This window comes from Colletotrichum karsti (genome assembly GCF_011947395.1).
Source record: "Colletotrichum karsti strain CkLH20 chromosome Unknown Scaffold63, whole genome shotgun sequence".
Classification (NCBI taxonomy): Eukaryota; Fungi; Ascomycota; class Sordariomycetes; order Glomerellales; family Glomerellaceae; genus Colletotrichum; species Colletotrichum karsti.
Genome location: NW_024065963.1, coordinates 168,517 through 184,748, shown reverse-complemented (window position 1 = coordinate 184,748; position 16,232 = coordinate 168,517). Strand labels below are relative to the sequence as shown.

General features: G+C 53.4%; 4 protein-coding genes across 4 annotated transcripts; 3 read left to right on the top strand and 1 right to left on the bottom strand.

The window, feature by feature from the left end:
* Positions 1 to 1,747: 1,747 nt before the first annotated feature.
* CkaCkLH20_12672 (amidase) lies at positions 1,748 to 3,796 on the bottom strand (the record flags this gene model as incomplete). Its single annotated transcript, XM_038895385.1, has 1 exon — positions 1,748 to 3,796. One exon carries the CDS (start codon positions 3,794 to 3,796, stop codon positions 1,748 to 1,750), a length of 2,049 nt encoding a protein of 682 aa, XP_038739334.1.
* A 1,255-nt stretch (positions 3,797 to 5,051) lies between these two features.
* On the top strand, positions 5,052 to 5,651 carry CkaCkLH20_12671 (uncharacterized protein; the record flags this gene model as incomplete). Its single annotated transcript, XM_038895384.1, has 1 exon — positions 5,052 to 5,651. The coding sequence occupies one exon, from the start codon at positions 5,052 to 5,054 to the stop codon at positions 5,649 to 5,651; it is 600 nt and encodes a 199-aa protein (XP_038739333.1).
* A 693-nt stretch (positions 5,652 to 6,344) lies between these two features.
* On the top strand, positions 6,345 to 6,989 carry CkaCkLH20_12670 (baculoviral iap repeat-containing protein 3; the record flags this gene model as incomplete). The annotated part of the gene is made up of 1 exon (XM_038895383.1): positions 6,345 to 6,989. The coding sequence occupies one exon, from the start codon at positions 6,345 to 6,347 to the stop codon at positions 6,987 to 6,989; it is 645 nt and encodes a 214-aa protein (XP_038739332.1).
* A 5,439-nt stretch (positions 6,990 to 12,428) lies between these two features.
* On the top strand, positions 12,429 to 14,089 carry CkaCkLH20_12669 (glycolipid anchored surface protein; the record flags this gene model as incomplete). The annotated part of the gene is made up of 2 exons (XM_038895382.1): positions 12,429 to 12,509; positions 12,563 to 14,089. 2 exons carry the CDS (start codon positions 12,429 to 12,431, stop codon positions 14,087 to 14,089), a joined length of 1,608 nt encoding a protein of 535 aa, XP_038739331.1.
* Positions 14,090 to 16,232: the final 2,143 nt, after the last annotated feature.

Genomic DNA, 16,232 nt, shown 5'->3' with positions numbered 1-16,232 from the left:
ATGGCTCAACTCGGGCGGAGAGTTCGCCCGGGGGACGCATGTGATGAGCTCAGCAACTCGCGAGTTGCCTGTGAGAATTATGTCATCGAACCACAACGGCAAGCTCATTGCATGGGACTTTCAAAGATCCAAGAATCGGGTGTTGGACTGGAGAACCCACAGTTCTCTGGTATTCCTGCCCCGCGCCCGGGAGACACAGCATGGTATCACCATGCGCGATAATCTAAAATGACAACACCGTTCAGATGCGGGGATGGCATACACAGTCTAGTCTGATTGTCCGAGAGGTTCCACTACAGTGGTGTCTCATAGATGAAGTCTTGTGCATCAATAGGCAGGAACTGTGAAGGGTCGCGAAAATGGATGAGCTGTGATACAATGCTCTCGCCTAAACATGCCAACCCAACATCATTAACTGCCAGTTTGCCATGGTATCGGGCTTACTTTCAGCTGGAGTTGTGGTCACAAGGAGTCACATTCATGCCTCACATGGCTACTTTGGATTCAGTTTTTTCTGTACCAGTTGAGCTAGTATTTATGAAAGACTTGGAAGTGGCGCATGAATAGGTTCTATGTCATTGTGTTTTCGCTATCGAGACGCTCATGCGCGCATGTTACAGGAGGCAGGCACGTAGACTCCATTCAACCCATTCAGTCTACTCTTCACTCGACCAAGCCACCTCCATTCAAGCCGATTCCTCGGGTTCACGTCGCCTAAGTCGTTCAAGAGCAGTATGTGGCGGCGATGGTGACCTGGCAGTGACCCGAGCAACAATCGGAACCGCTGTAGCAGGATTCTAGATGAAGAATTAATCAGCAACATCTCTTGGAATGCCTCATTCTTGCCAATAGTTCCACCATCAAGCTAGGTTCACATCGAATTGGCACACGAGTTGAACTCATGTTTCCAATGCCATGGTTGCAAGAGAAGACTTACGTCCAGAGGCACGGCAAGCACGCTGCTCCAAAGTCTCAGCTGCGGGAGCGGCGATAGCGGGAGCGGCGGCGGCCAGAACGGCCAGAAGGGTGGTGATGGTAGAAAACTGCATCTTGAGGATTGGCGTAGTTGACGATTGGATTTGTGTTGAGGAGGGTTTGGTAGAGTCGAGTCTGGGAGAGCTGAGGATGACCGTGTCTCTATGGCGCCAAACGGCCTCACTTATACTTGCTAGACATGATCCCACCGGAATATCTGTACTCTATTCCCATGGATCTTTCCCCAGCCTCAAACTACTACTATTGGGAACGTTGATGTCGATCTTCTGGATCTAATCTTATCAGATGAACCGATGGTCCGCTTCCCGATCAACCTCGCGCGGGGTTGCCGTGGCACGAGAATGACAGAAGATGGTGATTGGGGAAAGCAAGGGATGTTCGGGTAGACTCATGAAGGTCTCCTCTTTGGATGCGATGATGATGCCACACCCGACGGGATACCGAGGGGATGGACCATTTCTGTAAACGAGTCTCGCCAAGAATGGTAAACCGCAAAAGCTTTGCCCACATAACGATCTTTCATATCGTGGTTGAGTAGCTCATTGGAGGAATCGAGGGAAGAACCTGTTGATGGGGTCGGCAAGCTGCCGCAGAAGGCATCTGTAAGCCCGGGTAAGAATTATGCCGGTTAAGCTTATACCAGGGGAACTTGTCACTTTTCGTTCTCATGATCGATTGAAATCTGGCAAAACCCAAACTCGTAGCTCAACGAAAGTTGTCGAGATCTATTTTACATTATTTTATGATGTTGTCATTCGAGCATGATCAGCTGGCCCATCGACCGACCATTCGAGGCATGCGCTATGACAACCACCATGAACTGATCTCTGAGCAGTTTACTAGGAGCTGGATACTTCTCAGCGACTAACCTGCGCCTTAACTTGCTGTTCCACGCCCATTTGGTCGCTTTCGACGTAACTGGGGCTGAAAGATCGCCATTGACGTAAACCAATATGCTCTCAACGATGGCAGAAGTGTCGCCTGGGTGAATAGAGCCTTGTATCGAGACGCTTCGAACTTCTTCATCTTCCTCGGAGAACTTTTCCACGCAGACATCGGTGATCACCAGATCTGGGCCAACGCTTCCCTGCAATGAGCCTCTCGAAAGCTTCACAAAATCTGTCTCCAGGGCAGGGGCATTTGAGGGAACTTCTCGGCGTTTTGTAGCGTTTTCAAACGCAAAGGCGTAGCGAAGCAGATCATTGTCGGACCAAGCCTTTCCAGCAAAAGTGAGGCCGACAGGCATCTTCTTGTCGGACATCGTACCCATTGGTACGGTGACCGCCGGAACACCGAGATGCTTCATCGCGCGATTGCCGTTGGAGTACTTCACGCCGTCTTGCAGCGTGTGCAGCATCGACTCACGGTTCTCCTCGGAGTCAGCTCGTCCGACATCGCCATTAGTGGGGAAAACAATGACATCGAAGCTGTTCTGATCCATCCAGTCTTCCAAGTCTCGCTTCCGGGCAGCTTCAAGAGCAACGAGTGCTTCGGCGCATCCGGGCAAGTCGTGGATCTTGTCTGGTCGGTTGCGAATGAAGTCAATCATCTCGGCGTATCGGACGTGGTTTTGTAGTTCGGTGAACTCTGCTGGATCGTCCATGGGGGCAAATCCGGGGTTGATCTTCCGGGTATCGACGCAGTCTAAGCGAGGACAGTTCGGGTCGCTATTGTATCGGAGGAAGTCATCCCATGCCGTCGCAATCATCTGACATCGTTCAATAGCCATCCATGTCTCTGGAACCCCTGGCACATTGGCGGCTTGTCCCGGGAAATGTTGCTCGGAATAGTTCTCGATCAAGGGAAAGTCGGTCTCGGTGATTGTTGCGCCGAGGTTCTCCAGTTCGGCTCGGGCTTGTCCCCAAAGCAAGCCAGTGGCTTCGGTGAAGACCACCGAGTATCCAGATGATGTCTTTTTACCGACGTAGCATTTGGGTACCGCGATACGTCTACCCTTCAGGGAGTCAGGGTCCATGAGACTAAGATAGTCCCGAGGACGAATATCGGATGCGAATGGGATAGGCACCACGGTCTGCTCACGCCAAAAGTCGCCTACTGGCTCCTCATCATCGGCCACAATGACATTGAGGAGGGACAGCATGTCAGAAACCGATTTTGTGTGAGGCACAACGACGTCGCATGTCGGATACAGCGGCCAGAGCCCGCGAGAAGAAACGACACCTCTCGAGGGCGAGTACCCCACAAGTGCGTTATGAGAAGCCGGCGCTCGGCCTGAAGATACGGTTTCACTACCAAGTCCAATAGGTGCAAAAGATGCCGCGGTGGCCACGCCAGATCCGTACGACGAGCCTGACGCGAAACTTGTACATAGGTATGTTGGGTTGTAAGGGCTGAGTGACCTGCCGTAAAGACCTCTCTGGCTGCCGCCGTCGGCCATGGGAGGCATGTTGGTTTTCCCGATAAGGACGGCGCCAGCATTGCGGAGACGTTGAACCACCGCAGCGTCAGAGGATGCCACGAGATGTTCGAAAGCTGGAGAGCCAGCCGCGACAGTGAGTCCCTTGGCCTGGAAGCTGTCCTTGATGGTGAAGGGTATTCCTTCCAAAGGCCGTGGGGGTTTCCCAGAGGCTCGGTAGTCATCTGATGCTTGCGCCTCTTCGAAGACTCTGGGGTTGAGTACACAGACGGAGTTGAGCAAGGGGCCGCGGTGGTCGAGTTTACCGATACGGTGGAGGAAGCGTGCGATCAGGTCAACACTGGTCAATGTGGTGTTTGATAAGGCATCTTGAAGTTGACAAATGCTTGCCTGGGTGATGTCGAGAGTCTCAATAAGGGTCATATTGACTTTCCTGACCTTGGAATGAACCGCAGCAAATGGACAATGGCCGTTATGAAGCGGAAAGATCGAGATAATGAGATGCACTAGAAAGAAAGAAATGGAATGAAATTTCTCTACCTTTCTTTCATTTATTGAGAAATCTTGAGCCATCAATATCGGCGATGTGGTTCTCGCGTGTTAGTTATCGGGATGGAATCTCGAGACGGCCTGTAGGTGGAAGGTCGAGCCGAGATTGGATGGTCGAGCCGAAGCGAGCCGTGATGATGCCAAAAATCGTGGGAAAAACTGCCTTTAACGGTGTTGATGTCGCCAGCGCCGATTTCTGGCATCAACGAGCCCCCACTCCCCATCAATTTACCCAGAAGACTCCCTTCAATTGGATATTCTAACGTAAGACAGTCCGAGTTGATTGGAAGTCGATTGTCCGGTCGGCGTACTTCAAGCCGGCGAGGGCTCCAGCAGCCCATATTGCGGATATCATCCACTGTCAAGTGTATGTGACGTTCCCTGTGCGATTGAGATACCCTACTAGAAATGATCGATTGTACGTGACATGGTTACCCAATCATTGTCGGCTCGTGACGCTGGACAGCTGGAATTGAGTTGGGTAAACTGCGTTTTGCCCTTTTGGGAAGTAGGAAGTCTTGAAGAAACCCCGCCTTGTCAGCGATGTGAGAATGCTGGCAATGGCATCCCCGGAAAGAGCAAGCAAGCATCAGCACCAGTGTCGGCCTTAATCAGCTCTCTCGCACAATAGACCAATCAGCACCGACTTCGACTTCCTCAGAGCTACTCTAGCCAGTTGAATCGCGTGGTGGCACGAGACTTAGGAGCGCCAAGTTCATGTTCGCCAACCAGAGTGCTCGTCGAGCTGAGACATCTTTTTGCGATATTCAGGGTTCAGGATCCCGCCATGCAGCTCGACACAGCAAAGCAGCCTTACAGATCGTCAATCGACTCTACTAGGAAGCTCAGCATATTCAAGCATCGCTGGATGTGTCGCGCGAGCGGCAACGGCGGTCCCGTGAAGGCGGTCGCATCCATCGTGCCGCGTATTGAAGACGCTGACATCGGTGGCTTTCCATATTCAAATAAAATGTCCTTTCCCCCCTACTTCATGCATCAAACTGACAGATAAGTGGTTTTACATACTTTACAGACGTACTCACAACCATTCTCCTAGCCCAAGTACCGCCATTCAACACTCGTATTGAATCTTGCCGAGCGACAGCCAGACCCTTCTAACATCAGCATCATGTCTTACTTGGAGGACCCCAAACCGATCAACCCTCCTTGCGAAGTACTCCGCATAAACAAGCGCTTCAACGGCGCCCAAACAACGGTCGACCGCATCGATCTCGTCACAGGGCACGCAACACCCTTCTACATCCTCCACAACAACGACGAAAAGGCCATCGCCGTTCTGCACGCCGACCCGCGGCAGCAGCAGATGTCAGACCAAGCCCTCGGCACGGCCAAGCTACACTCGTTGTCGTCCAAGATCGACGTCGTGTTCCGCGGCATGGAGTTCAAGATGAAGGGGAACTCGGCAGGCATGGGCCACGATTTCGACTACATGGGCGTGCCGTACAGCTGGACATTATCGAGGATGTCCGGTTCGCACAGCACGATCTTCTTCAAGGATGGGAGTGGGAGGTTGCTGGCGAGGTGGAAGAAGCATCCCGACGGAAGGTTCAGCTCGTCCAAGACGCCTCCGACCTTTGAGGTGTATGTTCCGCCGCAGAGCATTGACATGGATATGGTCATTGTGACGGGGTTGGCGTCGATTGGATACTGGGTTAAGGATAAGAAGGACACATACGAGGCCGTTGGGGAGATTTTGGGGGCTGTATGAACTCGGCCGGAATCGGGGTCCAATGTTGGTGATGTGTCGATGACTTGCCAGGGAATACGCGGCGAGCAACCTAGCGATGCGTTGAATATAATGGCATTTGGGAGGCTTGAGAGATTTTTGCCTGCTTTATAGAGTCACTCTATTGACATTTCCATCTCACGAAGCGGTGGAGGTTGGACTTTGGTAAGTTGTCTGTGTGAGCACATCTTCACGTCCTCACACTCTCACCACCAAGGAGCAAATTATTTCAAGTACGCGGGTAGGCTCCTTCCTTTTTTAGATTCTAGATTGTACTCTAAGATTATTATGAGTGCCAGTCTGTCAAAACCATCCCTCAACAGACGGGACCGGTCTACAAGACACTTCTCCTTTCTTTGAACTTCCATCCCATCTCTCGTCAACGGGCAGCTTTCAACAGGGAAGGAACCGCCCTCGAAGAAGAGTTTGTTCGACCAATTTGCTCCTTCCTTTTGATCCTTGGGTCTTTTTAGCCCTCAAGATAGACGACCTTTATCTCTTCCCACCCACAAAAACCTTTTCAAACTCTCTTCTCCTTCCGCTACTTCGCTCCCAACCATCTCGCGATATCCTCAGTCCTTACCTCCACCATCGCTTTCAGCTCTTCAGCTACTCACAACTTTTTTTCTTTTGCAACAGCACACACACTCATTTCTTCCCTCTTCTCTGTAAAAAATGGAGACTTATTCCGCCCGTCTACTTTCTTTTTACCCAAATGCAACAGGCAGCGAGCCCGAAGATGAGGCCGAGGCTGGCGCGTGGCCCATCACGACTCTTCGGGGCGAGGACATGGCCGGCGCTGGTTTCTACTTCACTGGCAGCACGAAAACCCCCGACAGCGTCACCTGCCACAGCTGCAAGCTTCAGGCCTGGAAGTGGGAGGAGAAAGATGACCCCTTCGCGCAGCACAAGGTCGGGTCACCTAACTGCGACTACATTGCGACGGACGAGTTCGAGGACTGCCACAGAGTGTTCCTCGCGCGGCAGGAAGCGAAGCAGAGCATCGAGGCTCTTACCCCTCCTCCTACCCCCGCCAAGCCGCTTCGCAAGCCTCGTGGGCCGTCGAAGAAGAAGATCGCTCTTTCGAAGATCATGACCGTCTGCGACGTGGCACCCTCTTACACCCAGGACCACACCGCCATGAGCCAGCAGGGTAGCGACAGCAAGCCAATCGATATCTCCATCACTGCCGGAGACAGCAGAATCACTATTCAAATTAACAACGATGGGCTTCGTGGTGAGTTCGCGTTTGTGTTTGACATTCCGCCCCAACAAGTACTGACATGGGAAGCAGGTACCAAGCGTGCTCGCATAGAGTGAACGGCCCAGAACAACAGCTTTCACTCATTCACCAACATCCCTTCCCACGAAGGAAGCTACGTTTGCTAAGACACGTCTCTGGTGAGTCCAACTCTTCCCGTGTTTGCCACCCCAGCAGCGCGACTGACATTTGCGGAACAGAATCCAGAGAGGCCAAATTTGCTCTTACGAGACCCGATGACACGACGAAGATCATTTACGTCGATATTGCTACGATACCATGAGAAACAAGATGCCAATGTACAGCAGGAAGAATACCCAGAAGGACACCTGATGGAAGTTACGAGAATCATGGGAGAGATTACGGATCGTTGAAGGGCTGCATGCATGACGAGATATCGCGACATTTCGTGATGGCTTGGGAAGGGCTTGGGAAGGGCTACGGAAACGATGAAGCATTTCACTCCACGTGGCTCAGGGTGGCGACGAGGAATAAATCAGCCCGGATAGCTCTCTCTGTACCATTCGTTCTGCTAGCCTTGAATCAACAAACCTGCATGATACGGAAAGAAGTTGGTGGCGAGCAACGTGCTTCTGCAACATTTGAGCAAGCGTGTATCCCGTGACGACAGGTAAGACAGCCCTGCTGAAGACCCTTCGTGCAGCTTCCAGCCCGACGCACCTCTCAAATGATGCAGAAGGCAGACAAGGCGACCCAACTGCTTCACCCGCGCGGTCACACAGATCATCCTCAACGGTTTTTCTACATCTGAAGTGATCTCCTCCTCCCGAGCCTTGTGGCTCACGACGAAGTGGAAGAAGATGCGCAGTGAAGATCGCCGACCGGACATCTCACGGTCCCGAGAACGCAAGCGCGACGCGATAGGTCGCCGGGCCGCCAATCCCACCCCAACAAGGCTTATTCTCACTCGACCTAAACTCACCGCCCGCTTCCCTCCAGCTCGAGCCGACGAGTGAGAGGAGATGGTGCAGAGTGAGCCTTACCAGGAACCTGCCCATCCTGCCTGATCGAGCATGTTCCAGTCGCGCCGTACCACACCCCAAAACACACGCATACATACACACACTCACGGGGAGGCGCGGGTGTCTCGTTGGACCGCGGGGGAAAGTAAGCATGTCGATTTAAGCGTTGGATGACGCGGAGCGAATAGGCACTTGATCTACTTCCACAGTTTTAGGCGAATGTGCACCGGTCGGGTGTTTTGGTGGTGTGCTAGAGACGCTGTGGAACGGCTGTCAGGCGGGTGTGGAGGGGGGGCCAGCCGGTGCGGCGCAGGCGGACGACGGGTGCGGGCTGCGGGCGCGGCGTGCTCGTGACTGCCGTGCTGCGGCCGGGCGGCGATGACTGGTGCCAAGCAGGCAGGAAGGCAGTTGACTTGTTCTCATCGTTTCCAAAGAGGCTCGCAATGCCCAGACATATATAAATCAGAGCAGACTGTGTGATGCTTCTAGAGGGTTGTCAAGAAAGAAAGAGTAGTCCAGAGAAGATTACTTCCAAAAAACCGTGACCAACAAATCATCGCATCGATCATCAATCAAGCACACGAAACATCAAAATAAGCATCCTACGAAATAATGACAACCGTCACTCAAACACACCGACACGGCCGCTCAGGCCGCAACCCACTCCGAACCGTCTGGCGCGAGACGTACGAGGTCTGGGATGGCGTCTGTTACGGCGTGGGGAAGGCCTACTTCAAGATCACCGGCAGATGGTGATGGACGGACGGGGGGTGGATTCGAGACCGCTCGACGATGCTAATAAAAGAATTCGCCGAGGGGAAGAAAGAACGCAGATACGCGCGCGCGCGCAGCCAAACAACAAAAAGGGCTGAAGGATCGCAAGGAAGTGAGCAACAAACGAAATCAAGCATTTTTCGAAGCCTTTTGGACGATCACCATGACGGCAAAGTTGGAGGAACCCACGCCAGAGGGGGAACCACAATTGAAGAACCACACCCATTAAAAAGATGGGAACTTTTGGAAAGCGCAAGATTGGCATCGACTTGGACACTGCGACGCCGCTGCCCACCGATGACGTCGGAAATGTGGGAAAGAAAAGAAACACCGCGATCAGCCTCTCAACCTCTCAGCTGGGAAAAACTCACAGATACGGATACCCCATCAACTTGACACGGACTTGAGGGGCGCATCGTGCAATTGGGGGGCAAGGGGGTGCCTGTCGGAACTGATGTGAGGCGAAGGGCGGCGACCGGGATTCCCGTCCGCTGGAGGGAGAGGAAGCCGCGGGATCATTGATGGGATGTTCAGCCGTGTGGGATACGGAGGAGAGAACACACGGGCAGCGAGCCAGCTGAAAAAAACGCGAGGATTTGGATTGATTGAAACGACGGGTCATGGAGGGCGAAACGCGGGTTTGCCGACAGTAACAACGTGGACGGGGGCTGGACGGTAGATCCCGGGGATTCAGAAACAAACGGTACGGATACGCGCGAAGGTGGAATCGGCGTGGGATGAACACATGAGTGATGGGAGGTAGACAAGATTGAGATTGAGAAACAAGCAAGAATAAGATAGTCTGTACACAGCCGGTTTTCCATATCGAATGAAGAAATATCTTTGGCTGACGATGCCGCCGCGGCAGATGAACGAGTGTCGGCCGGTCCCACTCATCGGCCACATTTATTGATTGTGCTCATGTCTTCGGCCCGCTGACACATTACGATGGCATGACAGTGAAGGTCACCGTGACAGTGAGTGAGAGTGAAGCGAGTGAAATGAGATTGAGAGTGAGTAGTGAGCAGTGAGTGAGTGAGCTGGCAGCATGAACATCAAATTCCAGCTGGTGCCAATGAAGGCGGACGACTTGTCGAATCGGGTCGACTGGGCCAATGTTGGCCCCGCCGCTCGGCCGGTTTGGGCTAGAGCGCGTAATTAACTTAGGGTAGACCGCAGAAAAGAGAGTTAATTGACTCCCGCCGCCGTCCTATTTTTGTTGTGTTTATTTTGCACCGTATTTTACTGCGTGCTGAGCCGTGCGATTCCGATTGAGAGAGACACGGTGATTCGAGTCAGGGAACACGGCGGGCGGTGTTTTTCGAGTGTGCCTCGTATTCTCTGCGACCGCTGTGGAATTTCGATGTGCTGCTGCACCGATCGTCATTCTGACTGAATCCTCTCACACGAGACGGATGATCTGGTCAGTGGTATGCGGCTATGCACTCTGAGAGCGTTAAAAAGTCAAAATACGAAGAGGGACTTTAGCGCAAAGGATTGGGCAATGGCACCAACCGCTGGCGAGCGTCGTCATACATTCGAGACCCAGATAGCAGGACGATGGATCGGTCCGGTTAGTTCGAGGTTGATGGATGGATGGCAGGCAGGCAGTTGGACGTGCTTGTTGGTCCGGTCCTTGGATCTTGGATGATTGGAGATCAATGTCCGTGGACGGTGGCACTAACGAGTGGTTCTCGGTGGATGGCGAGGGGTGGCTGTGAGGCCCAGGAGAGATCTGGACTCAGTCTTGCTTGGTTGTTGACGTCTGTTGGTGATTTGCGCATTGCCATTGTTTGTGGTTCTTTCTGATGAGCAATGAGCGGCCTTGCGGCCACGGCGGCCGAGGGGGAGTTAGGGAAGTGGAGCAATACCCGATCGCCGTATGTTGATTGTAATAATGATTGCAAGGAGCGGAAAATGAAATTGGCTCTTGATTGATGTTTTGTTTTTTCTCTGGTCGAGTTGAATGAGGAGAATGGATTGGCTGCAGCGTGTCTCCGAGTCCAAGATCTTGGACGGCCTGAAGAAGAGACTTGGTGAGGGCTGGGCATTGAGGGGGCTAAAATGAGTTTGACTCTGGTGAGAGGGCGGTAGAGGGTTTGATAGCGGGAAGGTGAGGGTTTTTGAGGCGCAGAGGGTGGACGACAAGAAATGCCAATGCTTGAGGTATTTGATCTCTTGGCGGCCATGTCGTTTTTGATCTGGCAATGTGAATCGGCGCTTGGCGGAGGGAAGGCTATTGGTGATGGGCGTCACGATGCAGCGGCAACTGCAAACTATCACGGGCGGCAGTGCCAGTGCCAATGCCCATCAATGATGAAGACATTGATTGCCCGATGATTGACGGCGAACTGACCGGCGGGAGGAGCCTGGAGAAAGGGGCACCGGGGTCCGTACGTCCCGGTCTGGGAAGGTCAGCCGCTACTCCAGGCCGAAGCTCACGTTTGTGGAGATTGCCCCTATTTCTCGCCATTTCACTAACGGTCATGGTGGAGGCGGCGACAGTGTCTGAAGGGGGGATGGATGCGGAGGATGTTTAGGGGAGGAATAAGAGCGAAGATGAGCCGCTAACAATGTTTGGTGCTGGTTATGGTGGCGACGAGATATCAGCTCATGACCGTTAGTTGTAGGTAGGAGGCATTTCCACACTGTGGCAGGTCTCTCACAGGCGTGAAACGAGATGAACCTGGCCCAGGCGGTTCCGTTCCTGGGATTGCCAGATTGGTAACCTTGGTACGAGGCCCTGTCCGCTCGTGATTCGATGGTGTCGCGCAGTGGCTTCAGGTACCGTGTCATTCGCCTCAGCTTTCATTCTTTTGGAAAGTGAAGATGACTGCGCCTCCTCAATTGAGTGCATCTTTATGTGAGAGTGATGGATGCAAATGCAAAGTATGGGAAAGCACGAGGAGTCGGGAATGAGAAGGGACGATGAAGAAGAGACGAAATGGAAAGTCAAAACGGTCTACGAACTGAAGGAACGGAAGGAAGGAACAACTGAGGCATCATCAAGCTTGAAAAGAAGAGAAGGCGCCCCTTGGCCACTCGACCCACCCCTGTCCCACCCATGTACCTTGGACCCCACATTCCACCGTATCCCTGGCTCCTTCCCTGCCGCAACCCCTGCACATGCACCTCTCTACCCGCTGTTAATTCCAGGCCCCGGAAGGTCTAGCCTGCCTCGTCTGCTTCACCAGTCGATCCTTGGTGGGCAGAAGGAGAGACCACGGTGAAGTGGAAGTTGGAATTGAGAACCGTTTCTCTACGAAATACCTACTCGAGGTACGAAGTGACATTGGATCCACTTTCCTTCCAGGGCCTGTTTCTGCTTTTCTACCGTCGCTCCCTCCTGTCGCTATTCTTGTCGGCCCTCTGCTGCTTCTCCTTTTCTTCCGTGTGTTTCCTCTAAACCGTCACTCCCTCAACAATCGCTTTTTTCTTTTTTAGGGGAACCAAGGAGAGAAGAAGAGAATATTCCGTATCAGATCAGTCTTGCCGAATCCGCCTCTTGGTTTGATGTCTATTCTTTTAATCTAAAACAAATCCCAATCGACTTCACACACTCATTACCAGAACTCGTTATTTCACCAATTTTCACCTTCTTCGTCGCTCGAGAAACCGAATCACCGAATTCCAGTCAATTCAACAGACGTCATCCACATCCCGCGACGCCTATTTCTCGATCCCGACTCCAACCTTCCAACACTTTTACCTCCTCCAAAAAAAACCATCACAAATCTCACAATGGGTAAAGTCGCCGCTGCTGTCTCGGCGGCCCTGCTGCTCGCCGGCAACGCCGCCGCCCTCGACCCCATCGTCATGAAGGTATGCCGTCTGGCTTCCAAACGTACCTCGATAGTCGCTAACCCCCCTACCAGGGTTCCAAGTTCTTCTATGAGAACGGCACCCAGTTCTACATGAAGGGTGTTGCCTACCAGCAGGACACCGCCGCCGCCGGTGGTGAGTCCAAGACCGGAGAGTACAACGACCCCCTCGCCGACGAGACCGCCTGCAAGCGCGATGTCCCTATCTTGGCCAAGGCCGGTACCAACACCATCCGTACCTACGCCATTGACCCTACCAAGGACCACTCCGCCTGCATGAAGCTCCTTTCCGATGCTGGCATCTACGTCGTCTCCGACTTGGGCGAGCCCAAGACCTCCATCAACCGTGACGACGCTCAGTGGAACGTCGACCTCTTCACCCGCTACACCGACGTCATCGACGAGCTCGCCAAGTACGACAACACCATCGGTTTCTTCGCCGGTAACGAGGTCTCCAACAACAGGACCAACACCGAGGCCTCCGCCTTCGTCAAGGCCGCCGTTCGCGACTCCAAGAAGCACATCAAGGACAAGGGCTACCGCTGGATGGGTGTTGGCTACGCCGCCAACGACGACGCCGACATCCGCGACAACTCGGCCCACTACTTCAACTGCGGCGACCAGGCCTCCGCCATCGACTTCTGGGGCTACAACATCTACTCCTGGTGCGGTAAGAACGACATGAAGGGCTCCGGCTACGAGACCCAGGTCCAGTTCTTCAAGAACTACTCCGTCCCCGTCTTCTTCGCCGAGTACGGCTGCAACATCCCCGACGGTGCCGAGGGCCGTATCTTCCAGGAGACCACCGCCCTGTACCAGAAGGAGATGACCGACGTCTTCTCCGGAGGTATTGTCTACATGTACCACCAGGAGGCCAACGACTACGGTCTCGTCAAGATCAAGGACGGCAAGGCCACCACCATGAAGAACTACGACGCCCTCGCCAAGAACGTCCTCGCTGCCAAGCCCGAGACCGTCCAGATGGACTCGTACAACCCCACCAACACCGCCGCTGAGTGCCCCGCCGTCGGCTCCAACTGGGAGGTCAACGGCAAGGCCCTTCCCCCTACCCCCAACAAGTCCCTCTGCGAGTGCATGACCAAGTCCCTGTCCTGCACTCCCAAGTCCGACCTCAAGGCCAAGGACATTGGTGAGATCTTCGGCTACATCTGCGGCCAGGACGCCTCCGCCTGCTCCGGCATCAGCGCCAACACCTCCACCGGTGTCTACGGTGCCTACGGCATGTGCAACGCCGAGCAGAAGCTCGCTTTCGTCCTCGACTCTTACTACAAGAACCAGAAGAAGGCCAGCACCGCCTGCGACTTCGACGGCCGTGCCCAGGTCGCCACTCCCTCCACCGACGACACCTGCAAGACTGCCCTTGCTTCCGCCGAGGCCGCCAACTCCGTCGCTGCCACCGCCACCTCCGCTCCCGACTCCACCTCCGCCCCCAGCTCCAGCGCTTCTGGTAACGCCGCTGCTGGTGCTCAGTTCCAGCCCCTCTTCAGCTTCGGCAGCTTCGCCGTCGGCACCTACATGGTCGCCGCCGCCGCTGTCGGTGCCGCCATGGTCGCTTTGTAAACGACGCCAACCACCTGATGAGAAGAGGAGGATGAAAACGGGGCGCCCGGGGAGATGGGCGACACATTTTATGCGAGCGTGTAGGATATCCAAGCAGGTACATCAGCCGTACCTCGTTTAATACAGTCACGGCTCGACAGGATTATACTCTATTTTAACGGCATGAGAGGCTCTTTTGTGTTTGTCATCATCAAATGGCGTTGGGACCTCGCTGGCAGCAGCTATTCTGCTTCATGAACTCGGACCTCACGAAAAGAGGATCGTATTGTTTTCTAGGTGTCTTTTTTTGTGTGCGACGAATAGAAAATTTCTCTTTGTTCAACGCTGCGCTGGCCCACGACGTCTTGTGACGGTGAATGTGTGATGTCTTGGCGACCTTGGTGTTGAACACTCATTTCGGCTTCACGTCTTGGCACCTGGGCGACTTTGCTTTTGCCCTCGACGCCGCCTCTACTCCATCCACGCATTCGATCGACATACTGTTGAGGCATTTCGACAAGGCGCTTGGCGGATGCGGTGAACGCTGGGCGGATAAGGGGCACCTTGGCATGCCTTCGTGGGCTCTGCCTCGCCACGGCTGGGCTTCATATCCCAAGACTTTGCCAACGACGTTTGTACTTGCCTGTTGTGTTCTTCTTCTCTGCAGCCCTGACGTCGCACACTGATCTCTTCTGAGGCATTATCGATTAGGCTTCTCAACTAAGCACCTTTCGAGATTGCTTGTCTCCTATCAACCCGTATATAGACAACCAAGGCTCTTCGTACAGCTATTGGGACCTTGCTGCCACCACCGTGCCGGTGATGCGTTCCAGCTACGACGAAGCAATATCCAACCCCTCTCTCAGGGCATGGTCACCTATGGCCTCGGTAGCATTTCCTGCCTTTCGAGTGGACCTAGTGTTGAGAATGTTGAAGAACTTGTCTCCAGTGTCTTCTCGTCCCCCTCGCGACCGATGAGAGTGCTTCGAAGCCCAGGAGCATCGTCGTCGTCCGCTTGTCGATGAACAGACCGTGAAACGCCTCCATTCGCTGGACTTGCGCGCCCTATAATCTGCATGTGGCATCAGGTCTGAGGACTATCACAGATTCGTGTTGGGTGAATATCGACAACAGACTCGCTCGAGCGGGCTTCGCAGCCTTTCGTATCTGCGATAGCCTCCCTGTATTTTCAGCCGACCTACGTTGTGACATAGAACATCAACCGAAGCCAGAATAGTCCCTCTTATCCCACAAACTAGTATTTGTTGCTATCGCCCAGGCCGCAGTCGTCGACGGCCGTGGTTTGCGTCAAGCTATCAGTGACACTCCGTCTGAAGCTGATCGCTCAGGGACGAAGCAGACTACACAGATGCCGAGGCCTAGGGAAACCGTCAAGAGATGTTACGTGTGGCCGTAATGATGTCCTACGAAACCTCAACGAAGAGCTCTGCCATCCGTCTGCGTCCCATCCTCCCCATGAGAGGTTTCTTTGAACATATCTAATGTCCAGGCCTTTGAGTATCTTTGTAGCATTTTGATAGACCTGGTAAAGGATTTGGTTTCAACCTTCAATATCTTGCATGTGACATCTGGCGAAACGGTACCGAGCTAATATCCATGACACAGAGGGAGTCGACGTTGATGAACCTTGATAGCAAGACGATCCGATATGATCTCCAGGCAAAATAATCTCGGACATGCGATCTCCCTCATCCTTTTCTCTGTCTTTAAGAATCTCATCGGATTCTTCTGAGTCCGCCCCTCTCGGCGGTCGAAAGTCACAAGTCTCAGTGTCACGCCTACCACTCGAGAAGTCAGTTACTGCGAGCTAACAAACATACAGAGGATTGGTGATCTCGATCCACGGCAGTTATCTGGTAACTGAGGGCTGACTGAGAAAAGATAACGCTGTCTTCCCGTCGCCAATGACGAGAGCGATAGGGTTCTAGTCGAGGAAGCCGCCACCCTCTTGCACATCTTTCAAGTTTCAAGCAGGAAATATTACCACGAAATTGATGCGGCCAGCCCAGTACCTAAAACCTGCTCGTAAAGTCGTGCTTCATCACGCGAGGGCTACAATCCTGCACGTATATATGACCGGAGTATGATGTTATGATGGGGAATGGAAACGGGTATCCGAATACGAAAGCAATAAGCTTGCTAC